General features: G+C 47.0%; 2 protein-coding genes across 3 annotated transcripts; one reads left to right on the top strand and one right to left on the bottom strand.

Moving 5' to 3' along the window:
• Nucleotides 1-17,786: 17,786 nt before the first annotated feature.
• On the top strand, nt 17,787-22,611 carry LOC131281257 (E3 ubiquitin-protein ligase Bre1). Of its 2 annotated transcripts, XM_058310531.1 has the most exons (5): nt 17,787-18,255; nt 18,359-19,750; nt 19,808-20,324; nt 20,508-20,709; nt 20,875-22,611. In XM_058310531.1, exons 1-5 carry the CDS (start codon nt 17,877-17,879, stop codon nt 21,445-21,447), a joined length of 3,063 nt encoding a protein of 1,020 aa, XP_058166514.1. In that variant the 5' UTR covers nt 17,787-17,876; the 3' UTR covers nt 21,448-22,611. The 2 variants fall into 2 exon arrangements, with proteins under 2 accessions (XP_058166514.1, XP_058166513.1); XM_058310530.1 differs by having other exon boundaries at nt 18,359-20,322; nt 20,518-20,709.
• Nucleotides 22,612-23,650: 1,039 nt separating this feature from the next.
• LOC131281259 (tektin-1) lies at nt 23,651-25,032 on the bottom strand. The gene is made up of 3 exons (XM_058310533.1): nt 24,887-25,032; nt 24,297-24,812; nt 23,651-24,230 (listed from the first exon to the last, which is right to left on the bottom strand). The coding sequence occupies exons 1-3, from the start codon at nt 25,030-25,032 to the stop codon at nt 23,651-23,653; spliced, it is 1,242 nt and encodes a 413-aa protein (XP_058166516.1).
• Between the last annotated feature and the right edge of the window lie 1,694 nt (nt 25,033-26,726).

The raw sequence follows: 26,726 nt of genomic DNA, 5'->3' as shown, positions 1-26,726 counted from the left end.
GCAGGTCAGTGATGAAGGTTAGTTGAATTTGGCGATAGCTTGATCATTGAGCGAAGGAACCGTGTGTTGTGGAGGGAAAAAAAGAACCTGGATAAAATACGCCTTATTGTTGGATACCATGAAGTTAAACAATTTTATGCTTCTATATTTTACTAGAGCAAATACAGTATTTTAAAAACCATACGGCAAACATTGATTGACAGTTTTGTTGTTTTCCAACATTTAAATTATTTAAAAGCTTGATTTTCTTTTTCGAGACAACGAAAACTCTCATGATAAACTCATCAACATATAGTGGAAACAGTTTTTCTTGTGGCCGAATATTTCTTCCCTTCCCAACGTGTTTTTCTCCTCCTTCCTCGACGAGATTCGAAACTCGCAACATTCGAGTGCTGCCGATGGAACGATGCCAGAACACGGTCGCACACCCCAAGAAAAACCCAAATCCATCCAACACGCGGCCGATTTTCCGCACGCTCGGCTCACACAACCGCGCGACACGATTTCACGCAGCAACAAACAGCCGAAAAATGCCACCGCAGCATAAATCTGTGCCGTCCCGTAATGTTGGCGGACACGGTGTGTGCAGCATCATCATCTCGTACACGCACCACGTTCCCGTGAGCCGACGAACGCAAAAACGTGCATCCTGCAAGCGATGGAAATGATGATGATGATGAGGATGATGCTGTGTTTTGGGGCAAGTGGCGCACGTTACACGAGCTATAAAAATATACACTCCCTGCGCTAGCTTTCGGGGGCTTCGGTGCACGGGAGAAGGAGGAGGAGGTGCTGTTATTTTTGCTCTTCTGCAACTCCGCCCTGGAATGCGAACGGAATGCCGAAATGGGGCGAAAAGTTTTGGCGGTTTGGCGAGTGCATTAACTTTTACACACGCCGGCCGAAAAATGTCAACACAAGGAGGGTGTGGGAGTTTCAAGATGGTGGACATCAAAAAGAAAATTGCTGTGGGACACGTTTCCCGATACGAAAGATATGTATGCTACGTCATTTGACGGTGCATAAACGTAAATGCCAGACACATGTCGTCAAACAGAGGAAAGTTTTGTGGGAAATAAAATAGTAATAAACTTTCGCTGTAAATCTAATCGAATGGCCCTGCAAATCATCTCGGTAAATCAACTTCAACAGCACTCAATATATAAGTTCTTAGCAGATAGTCCTTCTTTCCAACAGCCAACAAGAAAACGGGAACAGAAGGAACGTATGTGACCTAAATACAAATCCCTAGCCTTTGCAAGGCAAGTTTACCACGAGTTCAAGTATCAACACAAAGAAAAACTCTTGCCATCCGACGGAATCTGAATCTGAAAGTGTAGCAAATTGGCATATCAATGGTGTCGAATCAGATAGGAGCATCAAGACTAGATACTCTTGCTGACTCCTAAGATGCTAACTATGCAGAAGAAGTGAAGATATTCTTGTAACTTAAGAAAAATAAACCCAAGATTTTGTTTCATTAATACAGAACACAATTTTCTAAGTGTATACATTCAATCGAACGAAAGTAGGCACTCTATAGCATCATCACCTTCCCAGGACGTCCTGGCGTCGTCGATCAAGACCTTCACCAAGCCACTAAGAGGATGAGACATTGACCAGAGAATTCTACATCTTTCCCTTTTTTGCAATTGCGACGCAACCAGTTAAAAACTTTCCCACATGAAGCACCTCTTTGGAAACGCACAGGATGCCTCAACTCGACTGCAACAGAGACGACACAGAGACAACATTCTTGCGCTCGTTTAGGCGGACCCGGGGACGCGGAACTTCTTTTTTTCTACCGACGACAGAAGCCCACTCTCGGAACATGAACTATTTTCGTGTGCAACACTTTCCTCCGCCGCGTGTGTTAATCAATCCTCAGGAAAGAAACGCACTCGCCGGGCGGTTAGAGAGGCAGCTGACAAAGAAAATAAAAACAAGGCCAGCATACCCCGCTTCCCCGCAGGCCTGATGTGAGCTGGCCTTTCGGAAGAGGTAAAAGTTTCGAGCAAGAAAAAAAAATTGAAGTGAAGAAGTACACAAGTGCCACCAGACCAAGCCCGCGCCAAGATGACTTTCGATAGAAGAGCGAGTTGACGAAGACCGTGTGTGTGTGTTTGTTCCGGAGGAAAATGGCGTTTATCTTGGCGATTGTGGGCAAGACCACCGAGAGACCGCGGAAAGTATTTCAATCACGAATCGCGCCGTTGTGATAATTGATTTCGCACCCGACGCAACCTTTCCTCCGCAACCAACCAGCAGGACGCCAACCAACCGGCCCGAACCCAAACAAAACCGCCGATCGGTTCCGGGAACGACCCCCCGATGGACGGGTTGAGGTAGGTTCGGCTCCAAGACAAGACAAGCGTCTCCGACTGACCCACTTGGGCTGCCCTGTCACGTACGCCGGAGACGTCGTAAATCGATACGTTTTCACCAGTTTTTATTTACCACATCTTCGTGCCTTTCTCGACCGTTCCCTTTCGGGCAACAACAACCTCAGGCCTTGGAGAAGTGCGTAGTAAACAGCCACGCTGAAGCCAAACATGTTTCGACCCTTATAGTAGGATGGGCATTACAGCAAACACCATTTCAGCAACGTAAACAGAATAAATTCGCGCTCGTCCTTCAACCCTTTTTGGGGGGGGAGGGGTGGGGGGATCCAAAATAAACTACAACGAAAAGGATTTCCTAAAATAGAGTGTTCAAAGACGACCGTGTTCGGTTTCTCACCTCATTATATCTGTTTGATCTGCCGGGTGCCCCCTAATCGGGCCTTTTTTAGAAGGAACTCGTTCGGAAGCGGTTCACCGCCCGGCGAAGGTCAAAGGTGGTGATCGGTGGTCGGGTGTCTCGGAAGCTCAGCCGACATCGTGCGTATGCTACCGGCCATCAATCCGTCCCGTCGCCGGCCAACATGATGCGACCGGTGCGCGTGCTAATTTATGGTCGGTTGATTAAATCAAGTGCAGCCTTATACGATCGTATCACGTGTGTGTGTGTGATAGATGGCTTGAGATGGCTTGACTTTCGCAAAAACCGACGTTGCCGGACAGGGTTCGCCTTTGGCATATCACCGAAATAAAACAACAGCAAAAAAACAAGTGTTTACTCTTTCGGCGGAAATGGGGGGGACACGCCGTCGGTTCGTGGATGCGTGAAAAAAGCACATGCAACACGTGGAAAAAGTGAAACTGATACCAATAAGAAGTATTAAAAAGCATCGAACACAAAAAAAACAGAGCGTGAAGTAGTTGAAGGTATTTCTTTTTTCTTTTTTGTGACCGAATCGTTTTACCACCAGCATAAGAGTGAGACTGGCCGAAGGAAGGAAGAAAATGTTGTGGGAAATAAACTAGATTACAGTGAAAGAGTTCACGGAAGAAACGAGTGAACATCCGCGGGTGGATTTATCTATGTTGCTAAGGCCTTATCAAAAATTCGAATGAAACTTTCACTAGCGGGATAATCTTTTTTCCTGTTGAATAACATTAAAAATCTCACCCAGTTAGCTTTTATTGTTTGACAGTTGCTTTTTCATGAATTTGCTAAATTTTATGTAAACAGTTTTTTTTGTTGTAAACTTTTTTGAATGTTTATCAAATGTTAACTGTGCCAATTCTATTTACATCTAATTAACTTTCATCCTTCCCTCGAGCGTATCATTATTAACGCTCCAATTAGATAAAACCTAATCCCAACTGCCTTATCGTTACCCACTTTACAGCGTAAGTCGTAAATCTCAATACAACCAGAAGTCGGAGAATTCTCAGGTATTATAGAAGCTGCCCTGCGCTAACGACCAAAACTATCCGTCGGTCACTTATGTTTTATTTCTCTCCGGCGCAAAACCGTCTTCCCTGACGATAAAATAAACCATTTGGCATTATCATACCACCCATTCAAACCTAATGGGGCGCCGATAAATCAAAGATGAACCTCAACAAGTGCAACTGCCACTCGAAGCGGAGAGAATGTGAAAGCAGAAGCTAGGAATGGTTCTTAAAAAATCAAACAGACCAGACGTTAACCTGGAGACGGTCGGAGAGGAACACTTCCCAGAGCACGCAGAAGAGTTAATCCACTGGGAAATGAGAGGACCACATACTATTAAAAGGGACACAAGGGAAGAAAAGTTAAAACCAATGACCCCAATCTGGAGTTCGTAGCTATCGTAACTCATATCAATTATGGGAGTACCAAACGACCATCGCCCACCGACGTACACTCCCACGACACTTTGGAACACTTTAGAGAAGTTCGATTTGGAAGTGAAAAAATAATCCCATCCCCGAGAGGAAGGGTCCAATCAAACCCTTCCCGAGTTAGGACCGCCTGCCCCGTGTGTGTTCCCTTTCCAACGCGATTCCGGCTTCGACTCAAGTAGTAAGTAAGTGCAACCCAGCCTTTAACGTTGACCTACCAACTGGCCTAAGCTCCCGTGGCCTAATAATAGCAGCGCCGCACTGCCTATTGCTTTAAATTGTCCCATCCAAACTACGCGTCTTCCAACGGCACCGACATCATAACCTTTGAAAATAACACAACCATTCGGGAGGCGCATTCGCTTTGCTCCAAAAGCCGCATGCACATCTCTTTAGCTTCGAACTAATTAAATTAAAGATTCATTTATAGCTTCAAACCGGACGGTTGTGACGGCTTTAAGGAACGCCCTGGGAGGGTGGTCGTCTGGTCGCGTGAGCTCGCACAGACACATCACGCGGTTCTTTTTCCGCCTCTCCCGTCAGGCGGAGCAACACCGCCGTACGAAGATTACATCAATCATGCAGAAGCAGCTCCAGCATAAACTGCACCATCATTACGAACATTACGCGCCTCACGAGAGCATGATTATCTTCGCATGCAACATCGTCGGGCCCCATGTTTTCGCCTGTCCAATCAGACGAATGGGCTTTAAAGAACAAACATAGGCAAGAAGAACCCCCGAACCAAGTAGGTCCATCTTCTTTATCCGCAACTTCACCCGAGACGCAAGCCAGAGTGAGGACTCACGCGCTACCATATGTGCGTGTGTGTATGAGTGTCGATGATGGAGTTGAGGTGCATCCGATGGCCAGAAGGCTGGCGTGCAGCAAGCGCAACGTAAACATGAATATTTATAAATAATATGCGCACGCCCTCCTTGCTCTGCCTTTTCTGCTCCAGCATCCTAAAAAACGGGAGGGAACAATGGTTGCAGACAGTGCATAAAGCGTGTTAACCATTAGGCGTTGAGTTAGAACGGCGAGTTTAAGCAGTTATTGCTAGCAAACAACAGCAGTTCTTCTGGAGCAGCAAGACACAGACTGTAACAACAACCGTCAGTTGGAATCACGGAACTGATTACCAGTGTTAGAGTATGATAGTCTTTACTTTAGAACCACTTTAGAAAATATATATGAGACCTGCAATATTATTCAGGGGGTATTTTGCACCAAACATCATTCGAAGAGAGGCAATGTTGGGCCCTCCAAAAAATGTTTTGATCGAAAACAACACACATACACGGTGAAATCTGGCTAAGTATAATCTGGCGCGCATAGAACGTGCAGCAGACAGATCATCACGCATACACCACCACCACGAATAATGCGAAAGCCGATTCACGCCATAAATAAAGCATAAAAACACCATCGCTCGCGGCATGGCTTCGGGAATGAGATTCTGAACGCTCCCGATGCCGAAGCGGAGGATGCCGACTAAACCACGCGCCGCCAATGTTGCCGTGCCGTTTAAGTGGATAATGGGACCCCCACTTAATACGCCCTACAACGCGAAACTCAGGAGAACAACACCGAGTCGATTACACGGAGTTGGCAAGTTCTACGCTGGATTGATGATATAGTGTTTACCTTTCGTTAGGGAAACAGCTGCATAGTAAGATCTTTTTCGTTTCGAAATTATCTTTCACGATAGCGTTTTCAGTTATTTCATCAATCGCTAGTGCTGATGAACAAACGTTTGAAAAGCAATTTATTCCATTTGGCAAAACAAATTTTGCTTTTCTGAAACACAATAAAAATCGAATGAGAAAAGTCACACTGTGTTAAAATGATTATTTCGTTCAAAATTTAAAAAAACAATAGACTAACAGCAATAGCTCTCTTGGTGCAACCAATTTTCACACCTCTGTTTTTGGCGCTGAAAGCATTTTTTCGTTGCAGGCATCCGGCAACACCAAAAACAAAAAGTCCACGGCCTCAATGGAGCATAAAGCGGATAGTTTATTTATGTTTTTCAATTTCCCAACCACATTCGGTACAATAAAAATAAATAAACATGCATAATCTTTCCATCATGCCATCATCTGCCACGACAAATGAGGGGGGGGTGACTTGCAGACCCGTAAGAAAAAGACGAGCCAGATTTTCACACCTTTTTTCCGATTACAGACGACGCACCAATTGCATCACAACGTCGCGCTTTAAGCAAAGCGGAGACCTTTACTCTATTGGAGGAAAACAACGGCCGAAAAGCGGGGTCCCAAATGGCGGGAGCGCATCAATCACGTCTCGTGGGGGTGTCGGGGCGATCCACCACACCACATCGCAACATGCTTGGTGTTTCGCAAAAACCATTTTCCCCCTCCCCAGGTGGTCGGTTCATCATTATCACCCGTTACGGCTCGCCGGTAACGTTTGGAAGCCAGCTTTTCCGTGACACAAAACCGTCCCCTGCCGTTGGAGGAGGAGGGCGGTGGCATCGCATCGTGGAAAATCGACCCGGCAAAACCGGCCCCAAAGCCACAGTAGTGGTGGTACACGAGTTGGTCACCGTTTTCCACCGCCAGCGGAAGCCATCGCCGGGGCACAAATTTGGGGCATCACAAAAGCACCGAAATCCGCCATGGATCTCCGCGTTTAGCGGTAGTTTAAATGTGCCTCACAGGAGGAAAAGGAAAATGCGGAAGCGAAGAAAGATGTGTTTGTGTGCATGCGAGAAGGAGAAAAAGAAAATCACACACAACCGATGGTCATCGTCGTCTTCATCACGCCATCAATATTATTCTTCCAAACTTTCCTCCCGTCGTCACGATCGGCGAGCGAAGAGAAGAAGAATGGGCTGGTTTTGGATGCACAAACTTTTCCATCGCCACGTATCGCTAGCCGAGGCGTATGCGGTGCAACGCGGCGAAGCTGAATGGGGGTTGCATAACTTCCAACTGCAATCAAAAACGCGCCGTGAGCACCATTTTCCAAACACCCCGTCGTCTCCACCCCTTGTGGGTGGGGAGGATAAAGAAAGGTGAAATTGAACCACCCCAAACGGACTGACCCCATCACGATGATAGCACGGTCCACTCTCCATTAGAAAAGCTTTCATCGGAAAAAGCCGGCAACGACGACAGGGTAACCGATATCCTTTACCAGCGGAAAAAGTATTTTGGAAAAAAAAAAACAAATATACACATCGGACCATAATGCTATCGATAAAAATAAACGCATTTCCCCACGGAGAGGGCAATAAATAGCAAAGTCGAAAGAAAATACCTCCCCCCTCGGTACGGTGAAGCGCGATTGCTTCGGATCGATCGATCGTTGCGTGCTGTTTGCGGGCTACCGCAAGAGTGATAGATGGGTTTGGGTCATTATTATGCAAGCTTAAACCCAACCCCCTCGCCCCCCCAACGAGCTTGCTTCTCTCCACGATATGGTTTCAACGGTTTCAGTTCGGTGCGAAATCGAAAGTCCTCTCCTGCCGTGAAGATGAAGCAATAGGCACACGTTAGAAACACACATCGGCTCATTGAGAACAGGCAATCCAGCAGGTCTAGCATAAACATAAACAGCCGTCGTTTCGGCCTCCTTTGGGGCGTTACATTCGAAACCTCGAGTCCGAGTACGTGCTGGCTACAATTAGCGGCAACCTGGCCCTTTTCTCGGCCAATGAGGAAGCGTGATGTGTTTCCGGGCACATGAGTTTGCATTGCATTCGGTTCCATGATGTGTCATAAACGGGTTTTCGCTCACCTAAAAAGAGAAAAAGGGAGAAGAGAAAATAGAACAAATTATTATCGGATATAGATCGCTGCTTTAATCAAGTGAAACATTTAAACGATTTGATTTCAATTTACGATAAACATCTCTCACTGAACACACAAATACGACTCTTGGTTGCTCAAACTGATGAGGATAGTACGCTGATACCGGGAGATAGACTAACAACTCCCATACATATACTCACCTCCCTCGACCTAATTGCAATTGATAGTGCATTAATTGGGGCGGCACTATGTCCCATCAGTTTACTCTGATCCAAACCCCGAATGACAGATGGATGGAAACAATGACACAAAGCATCTTGTCCCCTATTTTCCCACTTTCAACCCTACAATCGATCGTCAGTAAGGAATGGGTAAACCCCTACGAACGCGGGGATAACGCTACCCTAGCGAGCGAAAGAGTTTTGGAAAAATAAAGGAGAGATGAATGACAACATCCGCCAGCATTCCGCAGGGCAAATGGGAAAATAATGGACATTTTCTTCAACTGGAATAAAAAGATAACTAGCGGTCAGCAATAATTGATTTACCGATCGCTGTCAGTCAGGCAAAGTTGGAAATGGAACGGACCACGGTTAGACCACCGACAATCGAGCCCGTGTTGCGATAACGAGAATTGCTACTTCTATCGTTCATTAAAAACTAAAAATAGTTGGTCAACAAATAATGATAAATTCTCTTCCATCTTTGCAACCCCCTTTGCCCACTGGTTCTTTTTTTGTACATTGCAACTCCATGCGCTCTCAGGTGACATAATTAACGCTGAAGTACTCCAGCCATCCCATCGGAAAGTACGGTTTCAAGAGGCAATTTACGATGGAAAAAAGAGTGGGCAAAACTCTTAGTTCCTTTCCGCATTGCACTCAACGTCAATCGATATAGCCGGACATTCTGTGTTGATTTCGAAATAGTTTGTCGTGGAGTAGTCCACATTTTCCTCCTGAGGATGCTCCAAATTATGGTTTGAAAACATTTCATTGTTCCACAGAATTTCAAATAAACTTAGGAACTGTCATCATTCGTTAGCATCGTCACATCAAAGTCCCAAAAGAACATTTCGTTCTTTTTCGGTGGAACTTACAAGCCGGTAGAGCCTGCGCTCATCTTCCCAAGGTTTTTGGACCATAGTTCCATTCGGCTTTGGGAATCATAGAAAAGATGAGCCATTTAAAAAAATATGTCTTCCGTTCCGTCGACTTCTCCGGAACCTCAATTTAATGGCGCTCGGGAAATAAACACAACACACAACCCAGTGTGGACTCCCAAGTTCAATCCGTTTCCTCCTGATCCAACGGCATTTGTGTTGGAGCGCTCGGATACATAAAATCGGTTGGAACCAGAGACATCAACGCACTTCCCCGAAAGACGCCACCCAACTCCACACCGTGGGCCTCTGCGGGAGCGGAAGGATGAGAGCATATCAGAGCAGACCCAGGCTGATTTATGTTTCTGTTGCTTCGGGAATGGTTTTATTGGAAGGAGAGAAAAGTTATGCTTCTGCGTTACGCGGTCGCGCTTCTTCCGCCCGTGAATGGTACGGAAAAAAGAGATCAGATTGGACACTGCCGGATATTGAGGTTGAACGTTTGCGGCATCCGAAACTCCAACGGTATGTCGAGAAGGTTTGAAGCAGTTCTTAACTGCATCCAGTCGACGTTTATATTTAAGAATTTATTAAAGTATATCCGATGTCAACGGAGACTTCTTCGTCGGCTTTGGGCCACCGAATGCATAACACAAACAATTTTGGGAGTATATGTACCAGGTTTGAAATCTCACCAAAGGAAAGGGAAACAGAACGATCCCTATCTGGGATATGGTTGGTTGTGTAAGTTTAATGCCATCATCATTCTGTTCCATCTTCAGTCCATAAGACTTTCTCCCACCAACCAGTGTCCTAGTCATTGCAGCTGAACTCTGGAGCAACTCTGGTTGGTGAATAGAATGTCAGCAGAAGCGGAAAAGCACGACACCCTGGTGCACCAGTTCAACCCACGATGACCGTTGACCATAAAGGTCTCATGCCGACATGCAGAAACGTGACTTCGAGTATCGTGTTTTGGAGGTTCTGCCTTGGGGAAACAGGGGAAACGCCGAGACCAGACGTTGGTCGGTTTGCCACATTGAATCTCCATCTTTCGCTTAGGTCCGGAGGAACCTGTTTCTTTAAATGGCGAAAACGTTAAGGTCTCGCAGGCACAACCAGCGAGCGAGCGGTGCGCTCTAACGGTCGATGATTCCGGAAGAAACGAATCCCACCACTCGGCAAAGGCTTCAAGGGAAGCATCGGCGAAACGAGCTGAGACGAAGGTAGTTTGTGCCGTTTTTTTCAGAGTCTGTACAACTCTGTTTCCCTCCAACCATTGTGAACGTCCTTCGTCGCCATGTGACGTCTAGAATCGGGCCGGGTGGCATGACTCATTAGAGACTATTTTCTGTTCAACTGCACATCCGCTAGGCCGAGCGATTCGAAGGCTTGCTGCTTGCTGGTCGCCATCGACGAGTGATACTGACACGGCCTGATTACCATGCCCATATGCTGATAGCATTTGTAGAAAATATACCATGTTAGCGACGATGCTCGCATGTACGGAGATCTCTGAATGAAGCAGCGAAATGTAAGAAATAGACGCACTTGATAAGGACCCAGCCGGGCATAACCAACGGGGTCCGATTGGAGGACGATTCAATTCCATCTGGTAGCAGCGTGTGTCATCGCTGTTTCGGTCGACCTCTACGGAAGTCAAACATGTGCGAGCATAATCAACGGATGTGTTACGGTCCTTCCTTCACCACGAAGACATTTAGCTTCTCGGTTGCAACGGGCCAACGGTTACCTTTCCGTGGGATTACTTAATTCGGGAATTTGATAAACTGACACAGAAATTAAAGACAACAAAACATGAATTTATCATTCTGCAACGGTTCCCAAACGAACCGTGCAGACAAATGTTGGCGATTACGGTGAAACAACGTTGCGCCACGTTCGAAGAAGGTACGGAGGCCAAAGGCCACCAGAGGTTTTCCCCCAACAAGACCAAGCTAAAGACAGGCGCACAAATCACTTCGATAGCAGACAAAACGTTAAACTTGGCCAACGACGACAGGGTCCGTAAATCTAGAGACTCCCCTCCTAGCGGCCCAGAAACGGACTTGCCATTTATGGAATAGCTCGCGCGACCCGACGACTCCCAACAAGGAACTCTGCTTTGCGTGTAGATGGTTTATTTTTATCCTCGGAACATCGCTAAGCCATAGGATCGGGGACCAACGTGGACTCGGGACGTTTTGAAGGCAGGTGACATCGATTTGATTACGATGTTCCTTCCAGAGCAAACGTTGGACAATGTTACGGTCGGATAGTCAAATAAATTGTCTATAGACAAATAAACGGTAAGCGATGGTTCCGTTGTTAACGGAGTGTACTTCACGAGCGTCGTAAGATAATTAGAAGACACTTAACACTTCCTAATGCCTTACACGCCACGAAATCGAGGGTAACAAACCACGGCAAGGTTTAAGAAGCGTCTCTCGGCTGCAGAGCCACCTTAAGCTGCAGCTCAATTTGGAATTAATTCCGCGAGCCAGCGTGACCTTGCAAACACAACAAAAAACAAAAGACTTCATATGGCTCTGACGTTTGCAGAAATATCGATAAAAATAGATGTTCAAAACTCAAGATAAAAACAAACCCATCAAAACAGAACTTCGACCAAAAAGTTTGTTTTCGAGATAGCGCCGGTGGGATGGGAAAAACTTTTCCCAACCCATTAGAACCACAAATCGGTTCGATAGTACTCTCGCCTTCCAGTCTCTCTTGGAGCGCTCTCCAACCAAAACAACTTTGGTATCAAACCAGTTGTTGTTCGATCTCGGTTCGGATACTAACGTGCCGGACTAAACGATGCTCGAGTTGGATGAATAATTTCGCACCCGGCCGAAGGCGAACAGCTTTTCCCATTTATTGCAGTTTATGTTCGATCCCGAAAAAAGGCTAACAGAATTTAGGTTCTCCCCGAGCGACGTTGGCTCATGAAAAATTGACAAAGCTATTTCATATCAAGCAAAGGCTTTTTTAGACATTAGGTGCAAATTGCGTGACTTCGGACATGTTATTTTTCAAACATTGTAGAAGTGTAAAAAATAGAATATATCAATTCAATTATGAAAAACCAACGGAAGCCTAAGCTGTATGTTTACGATTCGTGCATAAATTCATGAAAATACCAAAACTTTGTATCTCAATTCACCGACCTTGGCATTCACTGACCGTGACCAGAATGACATAAAGTTGTCTTCTTCGTATATATTGAGCAACATAAAGAGATCCTCATGGAAAGTGTCAAAACATGTTCCTCCCACCGTTCAACATACGAATCCTTTAGCATAAGTCTCTGCATAGGACATTATGTCACATTTTGTTAGCCCCGCGGTCTTCCGCACATTCCCTCCGTAACACTGCTAATCCTTTCGGGTCGCACATACGGCCGGAAGTCTAGCCAACTACCCCGAAGCACATCCGTGTCCTTACGGTGGGACAAAATGTAGCCGTCGTCGGGTATTTATAGTACACAAAGCCTCATAACTTTGTTTCGCCAGCGTGCCTTCGTCTACCGCGGAAAAGGGAAAACTGTGGAAAGGAACTTGCGAAGGAGAAACCGTTTATCGTTGTGCGACACTAAATTGTATTTTATGCTGTCGTCACAGCCCGCGGCCTCACGAAGGTTTATAACAAATAGATGTTTTCTTTTCGTTCGGTGGAAAATTGGACTTTACATAACGGTAGGATTTTGCTTGCTAAGTTCGTGAAATTTCTTTCGTTTCAATAGGAAGTTTGCAAACAATTTCCTCATGTAAAGAAACAGTGAAATTTACAAAAACCCATCCAAATGTAAGTAAATGTTTAACATCAAAGGCAAAACAACTTGCAAGCGTTTATAAGCTGTCCGACACAATCCATATTATTTAGTTCATCTTTTTCAACCCGTTTAAAACCTTCCATTTCCAAAGCACGAAAGCAAACAGAAAGTAAAAAATAAAAGTTCATCATGTTTCACGAAAGTTGTCCAATCAAAACTTATCACATCTGCTCGAAACACTCGAACTCCAGAACTTTCAGATCTTTCCATTCTTTTGAAATCGTTTTCTTTTTTAATTTTACTTTCAACCGGGTATATTTTCATACCATTTTTCTTGCTGGTGGCAAGAATAAAAGCGTAATCGAAAATTTATCTTCGTTCAACTTCGGTGAGCCAATGAAGACATAAAGTGTACAAACAATGGAAAACGTGCAATATGGGTATAAATATGCGTTTGGTGAAATGCAAGTATGCGATATGCATGTAAAAGTCCTTTCCAAGCAAGTAAACAACAATATGCGACAAGTGCTGGTATGCGGTTTTGTTTGGTAACGTAAACCACTAGCATCAGATCAGATGTCGTCGTTCATGGTAAAACTCTGAGCACACACACACGGGAACCCTGCTGAAGCGCCAACCCCTTTTTTAACTATTATCCTCCCTCACAGCATCAAGGTGGAGAGAAGGTCGAGCCACGTGAAACATGAAACCGCTCCAGCTGACAGTGACGTCCGCTTTTCCCTTAAAACTAGCTGCGGGTTGCCTGCAAGTGACCCAGCACCAGCGTCCGTTTTCCCGACCTTTGCAGCAGGTGGCTAGAAGCACAGAGAGAGGAAAAACCATACAAATGGTGCGCGCTTGCCGAAAAGATAAAAATACCAGAATACCGGTTCGTCGCTAACGGTAGCGCGGGTGTTCTGCGCAATCATCGAACTCACCGGGATCGCGCCGGGTCGAAGAGGAACTTCGAAACCAAAACAACAACAGCACACAATCAATTGATCGATCAATCGATCGAAATTAACTGCAGCTTCCCGAAAGAGAGCAAAAACCATGGGGGGAGGGAAAACAACGGCCTCCCCCCTTCCACAGCTGTCCGGCACAGCTGGGCGGCGCGGGCGCAACAGTCTTCCGGAAAACTGCCGGAAACGCAAAACGGACCTCGCACAAAGTCCGTCCAACGTTAACGTAGCTGCACTGTTCGTGGCGCGTTCGCAGCGGATGGAGAAATAAACCGTTGCTTCCATTCTCTTTCCTTCCAATTGTCCGACCAACGTGAGCCCAGAGTGGCGGCTTTCCCGTGAGGGCTCTTCCGGCACCTTCGCGTGGCTTGGCGATCGATTCGGTCAGCTCAAAATCGAACCGTCCCTTCGTGGTCACTGCTTCTAATCGGCTTCGATTCTATTAAGCATCTTATTGGTCTGTGTTCCGTGGACAAAAAGGCGAGTCGGGCCACGTCCCAGGGGGAGAATTCCAAAACCGTTTGCCTTCCGATGAAAAAACCGGAAGCGAACCACTGCACGGCACACGTGGCCTACCACGGAAGGTTGCAGTTCGACTCATTGATTTTCTCCGCCCGGTTTTATTTATTCTGTGTGCACTCTCCGGTGCGCGTGACTCGTGAAGCGCACGATCGCCCGGTTCCGAGCCTGGACATGGCTGGTTGATTACGGAACCGGCCCTTCGCACTGCAACATGGATGGATGGAAAGCTTGAAAAATGTTTTCTCTGCTTTACTTGTATTATATAAAGTTTTTCTTACCCTTCTCTTAAGCTAATAAATTTTACAACCTTCAGCACTTCCTTGAATATCATCACCCGTAGGAGCCGGACCCGTTTTCGCAGGAACTAAGGACTTGCACCTGGGGAGCTAAATTTCCGACACGTTTTATCGATCGGACTGTTTTAACGACTGTTTTACCTTCGTTACAAAATGTCGTCCATTATCATTAGGGTTGGTTTGGGAAAACTCCTCGCAAGGGATGAATCAAGGGAGTAATCATCAAGTTTCAAATTATCGACCTAGCGCCACAATATGAGGGAGGAAAAAAAATTACTTGGCCAGACGGTGAGAGTAGGAAAATGTCAATTAAAATAAAAAAGAGAGATGTGACAATTCTTTAAATAAAATCTAATATGGTTGATATACGGTTCCGGTTGACTTAACCATAATTTATATGCACATATTTTTATTCAAAAAACCTGAATCCAACATTCTGATAAATAGTTAATAAAGAAAATCCATTCGAAATATCTCACAAAGGAAAGCTGCTCCTTTCAACTTTTACTCTTTCTCTCCTGCCAGATTCAAACGTCCTTCACAAGGAAGCATCGTCCTTGCCCCGGCCCCTTGGGCTGCCAGTGAAATACGGCAGAACAATTTCACAGCTGGCCGGGCTGAAGCACTTTTGGCCCTTTTCCTTTTTGGCTTGTTTGTTCAAGAGAAGGCGAACCACCTTGAAACGATGTTCGCGATATCGGCCAGCCAGCGAAGAGAAAAAGCTAGAAGGGGAAAACTCCAGCACCGGGCCAGGCACGCATACACACACACACACACGCACCACCCTTCGCACATCCTTCGCTCCTTTATCCGCCCAGTTTCCCTACTTTACCAAGAGCGCCTCGGTAACCATGGCAGCACGGACAAAGTTAGCGAAGCAAAACGAACGGTTGTTGTTGTGCAAAGGTGAGGAAAATTGGTTTTACACCGAAAAAAAATAAAGATACCTACCTTCAACGGGCTGAGGGAAGCCGTAAGTCCTTTCGGTTTAAAAAAAAAAAGGAATTTGGCACGACCTTCAGCGTCCGATGACGTACGTTTGGTTCTGTCGAAACAATTGAAACCTCCGGGATCGAATGTATCCTGATTATCCTTGCCACCTTCAGTGCAAGGTTAACTCCCCGTGCACGGAACGATTTAACACTTATTCACTCCAATTACTAGCAACCATTGCAGCGCCACTGCAATCGACATTCACCAGAAAATTGTGCAAACTCGACACAATTTTCGTTGCATTTCCTAACAGACGCCCCTTTCTTTGACTCCGCCGCACGAGACGAACGACGAACTTTACTTCACAGAGGTGGAGTGATTTCACAACGTGACAGAGGCTTTTCCGAAAAGAAATATTCGTTTAAAGCAACAGCACAAAAAAATCACACAAACATATTCCACTGCATCATCTCATTGACGAACGTAGGTTTTTCCATTCCCAAACGCCTAGGGTTGAAGGGTCGGAGTTGTATCGAATAAAAAAAAGGCCACACTCTTTCACACAGCACAACTTATAACTTCACAGGCACACAATCTTTATGCAGAAGTTTGCTTCGTAGATTCTAATGCATCGTATTTGCCTTTCACTTGCACCGTAACTAACGTACCTTTTCGATTGGAAATGTTGTAACTAATAAACAGAAAAAAAGACGGGAAGGAAAAACGCGCAACCAAGCCCACCAACGAATGCCCGACAAACACCGGCAACCGTTTCTCTTGAAAGCCTTCAATCGACTGACACTCGATGAGTGTCAATGCGAGTAGTGTTGCGAGCAAAGTCAATGAAAAAGAGGTCGCAGCATACCATGTAACGAGAGAAAACTCGTGGGAAAATTTTTGACAGTTGGTTGAAATATTGTTTACCTCTCACGAGCAGCCAGGAAAGTGAAGTAAAACTGCAAATTTGGTATGTTCAACAGAACAAGGAATTGAGGACGTTTAAGTCAGACCAACACACTTAATTTCAGCAATCACGATGCACAAAGGATCCATAACCCAAGACTTCACACAGAAGAGCAGTTTCTATCCGCGAGACTATTGATACTGTGAAGATTTTTGCGAAAATCTCCCACAAGTATGAAAGAAATTTTAGTACATAAATACTTTTACAATACAACTGCCACAACAATGGCAGAGCAAAAATTAAGTTTGACCCGACCTGTCTTTTATTTGATCTTGGTCAACTGCAAAGATTAAAACAACCTTATAATCAAGGTTTGTTGAACAACACCTTTGATGAAAATTTAGAATAATTGATGAATAACCATTCGATGCAAACTTTCATCTTCATCATCGAATGATCAATCCATTCATGAAGTTTATCAAATTTCCACGTACCGCAAAAGTGACAAAACATTTCACAAGAAATCACGAATGCCTGTTGTTTGACAGTTGCTCCACCAACCGACCATTCAATTTGACCACTTTTGTATCGCTTCTATGATCTTCACACATTTAGCAGTATCCTGTTAGTGAACTAACTTGCAGCCTAAATGTTCTAGTGATTATAACTGATGGAATAATAATTTAACGTAGAACCTCAAAAAACCCTAATTGTCCGGTGAAAACAACCAAAGCGTTACTTCTGTCACGCTAGGAGCAGCGATATTTTTTTCCACCAGGATGACGCGCGAGAAGAGCTTCTATTTTCACCGGGCCGCTTTGTTGATGTGTCGGTGTGCGAGGAGCAGCAGCAGCAGCAGCAGGGAAAGATCAATTTGTAGTACGTTTCGTTTTTTCTCGCGTAATTGTTGAAAGAAATAGTAAGCCATACCTAATTTATGCGCTCGCTAAGGTACGTATGTGGCCACCACTGTTGGTAGTACCCGTTTGCCAGCCGCTTCGAGCGACCGTCCAGCGGGCAAAACCACCGTGAAGCCAAGCGCGATTGGAAAACCACCGCTTCTTGTCCTGCGGGTTGAGCGCGGTGTTTCTTTGCCACCATTAGTATCAATGGCAAAAGGTGTCAGGACCACAGGAGAACCACTTTTTAGAAGCTTTTGCACAATCCGGAATCCTTGCAGCCGCCCGACGGTGGTTTGCTGGTTGCCATAGGAAAAATCGATAATCAGCCGATCAGCTAACGATACGTTTTTCCTGTCTTTTCCCTGCCATGCACCGATCCTTGCGATTCACAGGCACGCCAGCACGGTTCACTAGGTCATCTTACTACCTCGGGCAGCGCGAACGTCCCGCCCGCTAGCAAGCTGCCTGCCAAGCATCCCGAGGACGAACGATGTCGAAGCGCTCGGCGGAGGAAGCCTCCAGCGGAGGTGGCACGCCCACCAGCGGATCGGGCGCTGCGGGCGGTGGTTTGCAGCCGCCGATCAAGAAGGTCCACTTCGAACCGCATCTGATCGGGCCGATATCGACGTTGGAGGAGATGGACATCAAAGTGCTGCAGTTTCAGAACAAAAAGCTTGCCCAGCGCATCGAACAGCGGATACGGTGCGAGTCGGAGCTACGGTCACGCATCGAGCAGCTCGAAAAGCGCCAAACGCAGGACGACGCCGTGCTGAACGTCGTCAACCGGTACTGGAACCAGCTGAACGAGGACATTCGCGTACTGCTGCAACGATTCGACGCGGAAACGGCCGATGAATCGGAAAACAAAAGTAAGCACGTCTCCCAAGCATAGGTGCCTTGGATCGGGATAAAAATAATCGTTTATTTCCCGCATTATTTCATTGCATGATGGTGTTTCTCCACCGATACCAGACGAGAACGAGGTAACGACATCCTTCCTAATGCAGCTGTCTACCTGGGACAAGGAGGAGCTGGACGATAAGCTCGCCAACCGGGTGCAGGTCTCGAAACGGGCGGTCGCAAAGATAGTGCAAGTGTTCGATCGGCTGATGCAGCGCAACGAAAAGCTCATGCTGGCTATGAAGGGCGAATCGGAGGACGGCAAATCACCGGCCGTGGCACCACCCGATCTGGACGAATCGCTACGCCAGACGTACATCGACGTGATGGCGGAAAATCGGAACCTGCAAACCCAAAACACACTTCTGCACGAAAAGTTTCACACGATATCGCTCAAGATGAGCGAGTACCAGGACATGCTGAACGGCAAGGAAACGGAAGCGGCCGAGCTTCGAAATCAGATCGACGATTTGCAGTACGAGCTGGAGAAGGTTCGCTGTCGGAACGACAAGCTGGAAAATCATCTTGCAGAGGCAATTGAAAAACTGAAAGCATACCATCAGCTGCACGGTGGCGATCCGCTCAGTAGTGGGAACGCTGCGGCCGGCTCGGAACGGCACACTGCGTCTAGTAGCGGGGCGTCCCGCGGTTCCGGTTCAATGACGAGTGTAGCCGCGCAACACCTAGAAGACCTGCAGAAGGAGCTGGAAGAGTACAAGGAGCTATCCAACAATCGGTTGCAGGAGCTGGACAAACTGCACCTGCAGCACCGGGAGGCCCTGAAGGAGGTGGAAAAATTGAAGATGGACATCCGGCAGCTGCCCGAGTCGGTGATCGTCGAGACGACCGAGTACAAGTGCTTGCAGTCGCAGTTCTCCGTGCTGTACAACGAGTCGATGCAGATCAAGACACTGCTGGACGAGAGTCGCAACCAGCTGCAGTCGAGCAAAAACCAACACTTACGCCAGATCGAGATGATGGAGAGCGAAGAGCTGAACGCGCAGAAACGCGTGCGCAGCGATATGATACAGATGGAGGACGTAATGTCACAGATCCGCAAGGAGTACGAGGTGCTGCGGATCGAGTTCGAGCAGAACATGGCGGCGAACGAACAGACGGCCCCGATCAATCACGAGATGCGGCATCTCATCCTCTCACTGCAGAACCACAACGGCCAGCTGAAGGGCGAGGGGCTGCGGTATAAGAAAAAGTACAAAGACGTCTCGGCGGACAACGCCAAGCTTCGGAAGGACCTGGAGGAAATGTCGGCGAAGCTGACGGCCCTGCAGGAAGCACAGTTGATGGCGGAAACGATCAAACAGGAGAACTGTCTCGCAATGAATGCGAGCGGTGGTGGCGCGAATGTGAAGGAAGAGTCGGGCGGCATGACACACGATCGAGACGGTCATTGCGGGATGATCAAGGAGGAGGACCCGAACGGGACTCACGGCAATTCCTGCGGCGGTGGTGGAGCTGGCACGGGCAGCGCGGGAGGCTTGACGAGGTCCGACTCGGGCGAAGAGGGCGACGTGGACGCCAACGGTATCAAGCGCGAAGAGATCATCGGCCCCGACGGAACGGTGGTGGTGAAGAAGGAGGGCGCGGCGGGCACCGGACAGGCCGGTATGGACGGGAAGGCGAACGGACCCGACCAGCAGCAGCAGCAACAACAACAACGGGCCAAGTGCATCGAGTCGGACCTGGTGCGCGATCTGCGCAATCAGCTGAAGAAAGCTTTAAACGATCAAAAGGAGATGAAGCTGCTGCTGGACATGTACAAGGGCGTCCCCAAGGAGCAGCGGGATAAGGTACAGCTGATGGCGTCGGAGAAGAAAAAGTGCGCCGAAATCGAGGACCTCAAGTGTCAGATGAAGAAGCTGCAGGAGAGCAAGCGGGAGGACCGGAAGAAGCTGGCGGACGAGGAGGCCCTGCGCAAGATCAAGCAGCTGGAGGAGCAAAAGTACGAGCTGCAGAAGCAAGTGGCAAACCAGAAGCAACCGCCGGACAGCAGCTGGAGCAGCGGCTATCGACCATTTGTATGGACTCTACTCTTTCTAACCCTCGACCTTTTGTAGTTTGACACATACCTTCTCGAACTCCTCTTTTTTTTTGCGTTCTTCCATTTCGCTTTTCGAGAGACAGGGAGAAAGGGGGGAGTGGCCTAGACATAGAAAAACGCTCGATAATAGTAAACGTAAGGCGCTAACGGATTTTCGTCCACCTTTTTCCAGGAGGAGGAAGCACTGCTGAACGAAATGGAAGTGACCGGGCAGGCTTTCGAGGACATGCAGGAACAAAACTCAAGACTGATCCAGCAATTGCGCGAGAAGGACGATGCCAACTTTAAGCTCATGTCCGACCGAATCAAGGCCAACCAGATGCACAAACTGCTCAGGGAGGAGAAAAAGACGCTGGAAGACCAGGTAAGTTGACCCCCAGGACACGCTTTGAACTCCTTATGGGGCTTTTTCCTCAATAAAGGTGCATCATTAAACCAAAAATGCAACAAAAAAACACTAAAGCAAAGAGTCAACAAATAATACAAATTACGGATTTAACACCAACGTCGCTTTTGATGTCTGTTTTAGGTCAAAACACGCGACAGCCAGATCGAGGCGATGCACGTGGTGCTGCGGAAGCTGGAGGAAAAGGAACGCATCTTGCAGAACACGGTAACGACGATCGAGAAGGAGCTGGTCGCGCGCCAGCAGGCGATGGAGATGCACAAGCGTAAGGCGATCGAGTCGGCTCAGTCGGCCGCCGACCTGAAGCTGCACCTCGAGAAGTACCACGCCCAGATGAAGGAGGCCCAGCAGGTGGTGGCGGAAAAGACGAGCTCGCTCGAGGCGGAAGCGTACAAGACGAAGCGGCTGCAGGAAGAGCTGGCGCAGTTCAAGCGCAAGGCGGAGCGCATGAAGAAGATCGAAATGTCCGGCACCACGATCGACGAGGTGATGCTGGAGGAGATCCGCGAATACAAGGAGACGCTCACCTGCCCGTCCTGCAAGGTGAAACGGAAGGACGCGGTCCTGTCCAAGTGTTTCCACGTGTTTTGCTACGACTGTCTGCGGACGCGGTACGAGACGCGCCAGCGGAAGTGCCCCAAGTGCAACTGTGCGTTCGGTGCCAATGACTACCATCGGTTGTACCTCTCGACGTAAGCCCTCACTCTGCCCCCCACACACACGCATCGTAAGTTATGTACTGTAGTGGCCAGATCCGGTCCCCGTTGTTCCCGCAACCCCCCTCCCACTCGCTTCTTAACCCTGGAAAGTCAGACTTCGCCTGCTCGAGTTGCTTGAGCAAATGACAAATATCTAATGCCGGAACAGTCATTCCACCCATTCCGGCATGCAAGGTTATCTTCACCATCTTCAGGCCCCGGAGGTGGTTGGAAACACTCACCCTCTCCCCCCCTTCCAATCATCGCCTGTCTCCTCGGCACGTGTCAACGTATGTGATAACATTGTACAGTGTGTTCCCGCTAACGATGGAAACCAAATCATACAAAACTTTTACTGCTTCTAACTAATCAGTCATATGAAACCGCATGCGGGGACAGTAACGCACTACACGGTTCCCTGGAAGATAATCTTGTATGCTGCTAGTCGCTCGTCCGAGAAAACTAGTTGGTGGAATCTTTATAGCAGAGGTATGACGTCGTCATCGGTATCGGTCGAATCACACGGTTGAGACGTATGCTACCACCGTCCACAGCCTACTATTGCGTTACGTACTATTGCCCCATTGTGTAAGTATCTTTTTGTACACATACAACACACGACAACACAGGCTGTTTCTGTCTCCACTGGTGCGACTGATGCATCGACATTCTCCTACCGTCATATCGCTGCTATGAAGCGGTATTTTATACTGCCACGTTTATTCTAAGTGGCATTGATGTAGATGATATAGCGAAAAAACGGAAAACACACCATTTTCCGAATATAAAAGGAAAAAAAACAAAAAAAACAAACAAATTCTATTTAACAGTTAGTAGAAGTTTTATAAGCAGACGTAAGGTCGATCCCTCTAATCGCGAGATTTATAAAAATGTATCATTTTTCGGATTAGCTTCATTAGCCTTTCCCTCTTTCCTTCTCGCCATCTTTCCCTCGTTGACTGTTATTAGCTCTTGTTTGTCCTCCTCCCCCCACCCTTAGTAGCCCCGCATCGCGAAGGTTTCCCCAAGGAGAAGATAAACGAAGAAGTACGTGCATTATTATGCATCATGTAGCTAGCCTGAGTTTCTAGGTCAGGATGTTCTCTCCCGCGTGCGTGTGCATTCGTTTCCGTACACTCTCTAGGTGGTCCGAAGTTGAATGAAGTGTGCGGGGATTTGTTTCATCAGCCGAATCGGCTTACGGAGAATTCGCTCAGCTTACAATCGTTTAGTCAGCCCAAGTCAACTCAACAAGCCAAACAAATCAACAGTTAAAAGCCGCCTATCCTTAAGTATGTTAGGAAAGCTAGAAACGTATCCATATTTTACAAATAAAAAATGATGTATTTATATGTATAACGAATGTGTCACAAGCGCTATCGAAAGTATCGCACTTTTGCGCAAATTGAAACTAAAACAAGACAATGAGCAACGAGTACACGCAGTACTTTCATCAAACTCTAGATTGTAAACCATTCGTCTGCATGTTGCATCGATGGCACACAAAAGTCAATATTTATGATCGTTAGAGGCAGCGTAGAATACTTGTTATTTGATTTCTCACTTACTTTTATCGGTAAATTACAAGATAGCACTATTTCTCTGCTAATACTTTCAACATGTTGATCATTTCTGTTATTATCATTCCGTGAAATCGGTTTGGGGTAGGACTTAGTAGGCTAGAAGGAAAAAACCTCAGTAGGCAAAAAATAGGAGATTTCACTACCCCTAACGAGCATACGTTGCTAGGGGGACCATCTAGGAAGGGTCGATAATTTTCCTTTGAAAGTCTGATTCTTCCAGTCGGAGATCGATCGGAAACGTGTCCCACGCCACGCGAGAGGGAACGACCGCCATACCCAAAAGCGTGAAAATGATTAACTGAATGCGAACGCAAGTAACTAACCGTACTCAAAGATGCACACCCGCCTCTGCATGTTAAAAAATCCGGAATGTGCAAAGAAAAGAACGCAACAACAAAACCAAACTCTAACAAACTGGAAATTCTCGATCAATTGCATGAAACTACTCTCGTCTATAAAACAAAATTAATAGTAGATCGGAAGGAGGTAATAAAATAGTGATCATATGACCGAACACAGAATCGTAAATAAAAAGCCAATCATGATAAAGTAGTTGACTCCAGGTGTGTTGTTTAATGGTGCGTCATCCTCCTGCACACGTGCAACTTGGAATAGGTTTTAGAAATCTTGGAATTTGAAACTCTCCCGCATCGTCATGCAGTCCACCTCGTCGATGCGTAGCGACTGCGTCTTGAGATTGATTTCCTCCTCCTGCATGACTTGCGTGTTGAGAAGGTAGCGCAGGGTTGCCTTCGACTTCACCAGACTGCCGTCTAGCTTGGCGATGGTTTCTCGCAGCGCTGCCAGTTCCCTCTTCAGCCCCTCGTACACGTTGTCGCGGCACAGCTCGATCCCCGGTCGCTGGGAGCGGTTGGCCAGGCGCGTTTGGGCCAACGCCACGTAGCCTTCCTTTTCCGCGATCTCCCGCTCCAGCCGGGTCACGGTGCGCGTTAGCTCGTTCACCTGGCGCACCGTTTCCTTGTGCACGTTCTCCAGCTTCACCTTCGTGTAGCGAAGCTCGGCCGTGCGCTGCCGGAAGGCGGCGTTCGTGCGCTCCACCTGCGTGCGAATGTCCTCGGCCACCTGCTTCAGCAGCTGATCGATGTAGGAGCGCAAGGGTTGGGCCGAGTTGATCTCCTTTGCCGTCGCCTCGATGTTTTTGTTCGTCACCATGATCCACTCTTCATCGGTGGAGTTGCTGAAACAGGTAAAAAGGGCTTTTTAAATCGTTTCAGTCACATTTCCAACGGGACCGCAGCCGTACTAGGGATCAAGTGGCACCCTTCCGGCGTAGACCTTCATCTCCATCTGGTTCGGGCGCAACTCCAGGTTCTTCTCGTCGATCCGTATTGAGCGGTCCTTGTCGGCCAGGTCGCGATCGAGCAGATAGATGGTGGCCCGCAGCCGCCGGATCTGCTCCACGCACTGCTCCAGCACCTTCTCCAGCAGCGCGATACCACCCTCCGTCACGTCCAGCTCCTTGCGCAGCTCCCGGTCGACACCGTCATTCACCAGGTCCGTTCCCTGGCGTCCTTCCCGCAGGACGATACACTTCTGGCACAGTGGAACCGCTATTTCCCGCAGCGTGTTGATTGCATCGATCGTGCGTCGTTTGTACACCTTCAGCGCTTCCTCTTCGATGTGCGCCTCCTTCTTCTGCTGCTGCAGCTCGTCCCGCCGGAACCGGATGTCCTCGATGCGCTCCTGCAGCCGGAAGTCGACCTCACTCTTGCTCTCCTCCGTAGTGTGCTTTGTTTCGTCGATCACACGATCGCTTTCACTGCGGAACGCACAAAACCCGAACAGCACGAAATCAACACACCGTCGAAACGGAACCAACTCACTCTGTCTTACCTTATCACGCGATCCGCCAACGCTTGCTGGTCGAGAGAGAACACATTTTGTGCCCTGTTGTTCGCATGCCAATCGTACGGCCGGTGTTTCGGCTGCTCTGGTGGCAGAATGACCAGATTTTGCTGGCGTATGTATTTTTCCGACATTTCCCAAAGCGGCCGTGCACGACAACTGAGTTAAAAAGAATCCAAAACGGGCCCGTGATCGTGACGCACCAGCCAGTCAACCAATTACTGGGGCAAATCACGGGTTGCTGAGCTCGTGTTGTGTGGAAAAGTAGAATTTTCCAAACGCAAAGCCCCCGAATGCGACGGTTGCTATGATGTTGTTTACTCCACCCGAACAGTGGTTCTCACAATGGTGGATTTTTCGAACCCTTCCTTTCTTTCTGCAACTCCACATTCTACTGTAAATACACATTAAAAAATGCCTTTCCGCCATTTGTTCCTGTACAGAATTAGATTTTTTTACTTTTATTTCTTTTCTGTTCACCATCGAGTCCATTTTTTGAAGTATATTTTCTCAAAACAAAACACACCCTTTCAAACAAATCAAATCCTTGCGGTACCTCTACCATCCTGCCAACAACTGCTGCTGGCATTACATTCAATTGCTTTCGATTGTTGCTTGATTCATCTCTTGGCTTGTCTATTCACAGGTTTCCTAGCGTTGGGTTATCTTTTTCTTTTCGGTTTGGTAATATTTTCTCCGTACGAAAAACCCCAGCACTGGCGGGAGACGACATCCGATCTGCCCGGAAGGGTGGTTTGATTTGCTATAAACTATTGTTTTAATTTCCTCACTCGTGTGTGATACCATCGATTCGCCTTTATTCTGATCGTTGCTTTCTTGGTTTGGGGTTCGACCTCGCTTTCATGTCTAATTTCTTCCTGGTAGCACCTAATCTTACGTTATTTTCTCAAGCCTTACACACAGTTGCGTTTCTTATATGCTTTTTCTGGTGTAGTGGAATCTATTTCCTAAGCTACGTTTTACGCTATTCAGCAGAATCTTATTATGTCCTTTCGATTCTTCCATCTGCCCGCTGACATTTCCCTATGCTCGTCGTATTCCATTGCTTTACTTATATTCGTTACTCTGCGTGTCGCATGAAAAGGAAACAAGACTCAAGAAAATGCGTTTACCCAAATAAAAACGGACCATTAGGAATCGTCTAGAATTGAGCTACGTACATAGGGGATATAGAACCAATATATCAAAAAGCTAGAACAGTTTGTAAGATTTATTATTATCCTTATTAAGAATATTCCTTCCTAGAGTGCATCACCGACCTGTTAGACGGGGGGTGCGTATCTAACTGTGTTTCCAGATATTAAACAAAAAGACATCTGTCCGTCCAGCTTTGGAGCGCAAATCTCAAAAATGTCCTCGTGAGACCCATCATGGTAAAAACAAAAAGGAAATCCCCAAAACCCATTCCCTATGAATTGAGCTTTCCTATCGGTTTCATTCACTCCAACCCCCGCGCCGAGAAAATTTACTTAAGGCTGATTTGTATTTGTAAATGTAAATGTTACCGCGTAGTAGCATAATAATATTTGCCTTCATACTAATAAAGTGATTGTTTATAAATTTGTGTGCCCCTCTCTGGTACTATCTGCTTTCTCGTTTGCGATTACTCATCCACCCCTTAGTTCTTTGTTGTCTTCACAACATCGTCAAAAATCACAATAAACTACACACACTTCCAATTGAACTAACTTATAAGAATGAAGATACTGCGGGAACAGTTGAATTGTTAAACATTGGTTGCTCTTCAACCATTATTATACCTATTTGCTTCGCTATCGTCATCATCATCATCATCCTCAATATCGTT

This window comes from Anopheles ziemanni, chromosome 2, assembly GCF_943734765.1.
Source record: "Anopheles ziemanni chromosome 2, idAnoZiCoDA_A2_x.2, whole genome shotgun sequence".
NCBI classification, from domain to species: Eukaryota; Metazoa; Arthropoda; class Insecta; order Diptera; family Culicidae; genus Anopheles; species Anopheles ziemanni.
The sequence above is the reverse complement of the archived record's forward strand: the minus strand, read 5'-3'. Positions and strand labels throughout refer to the sequence as shown.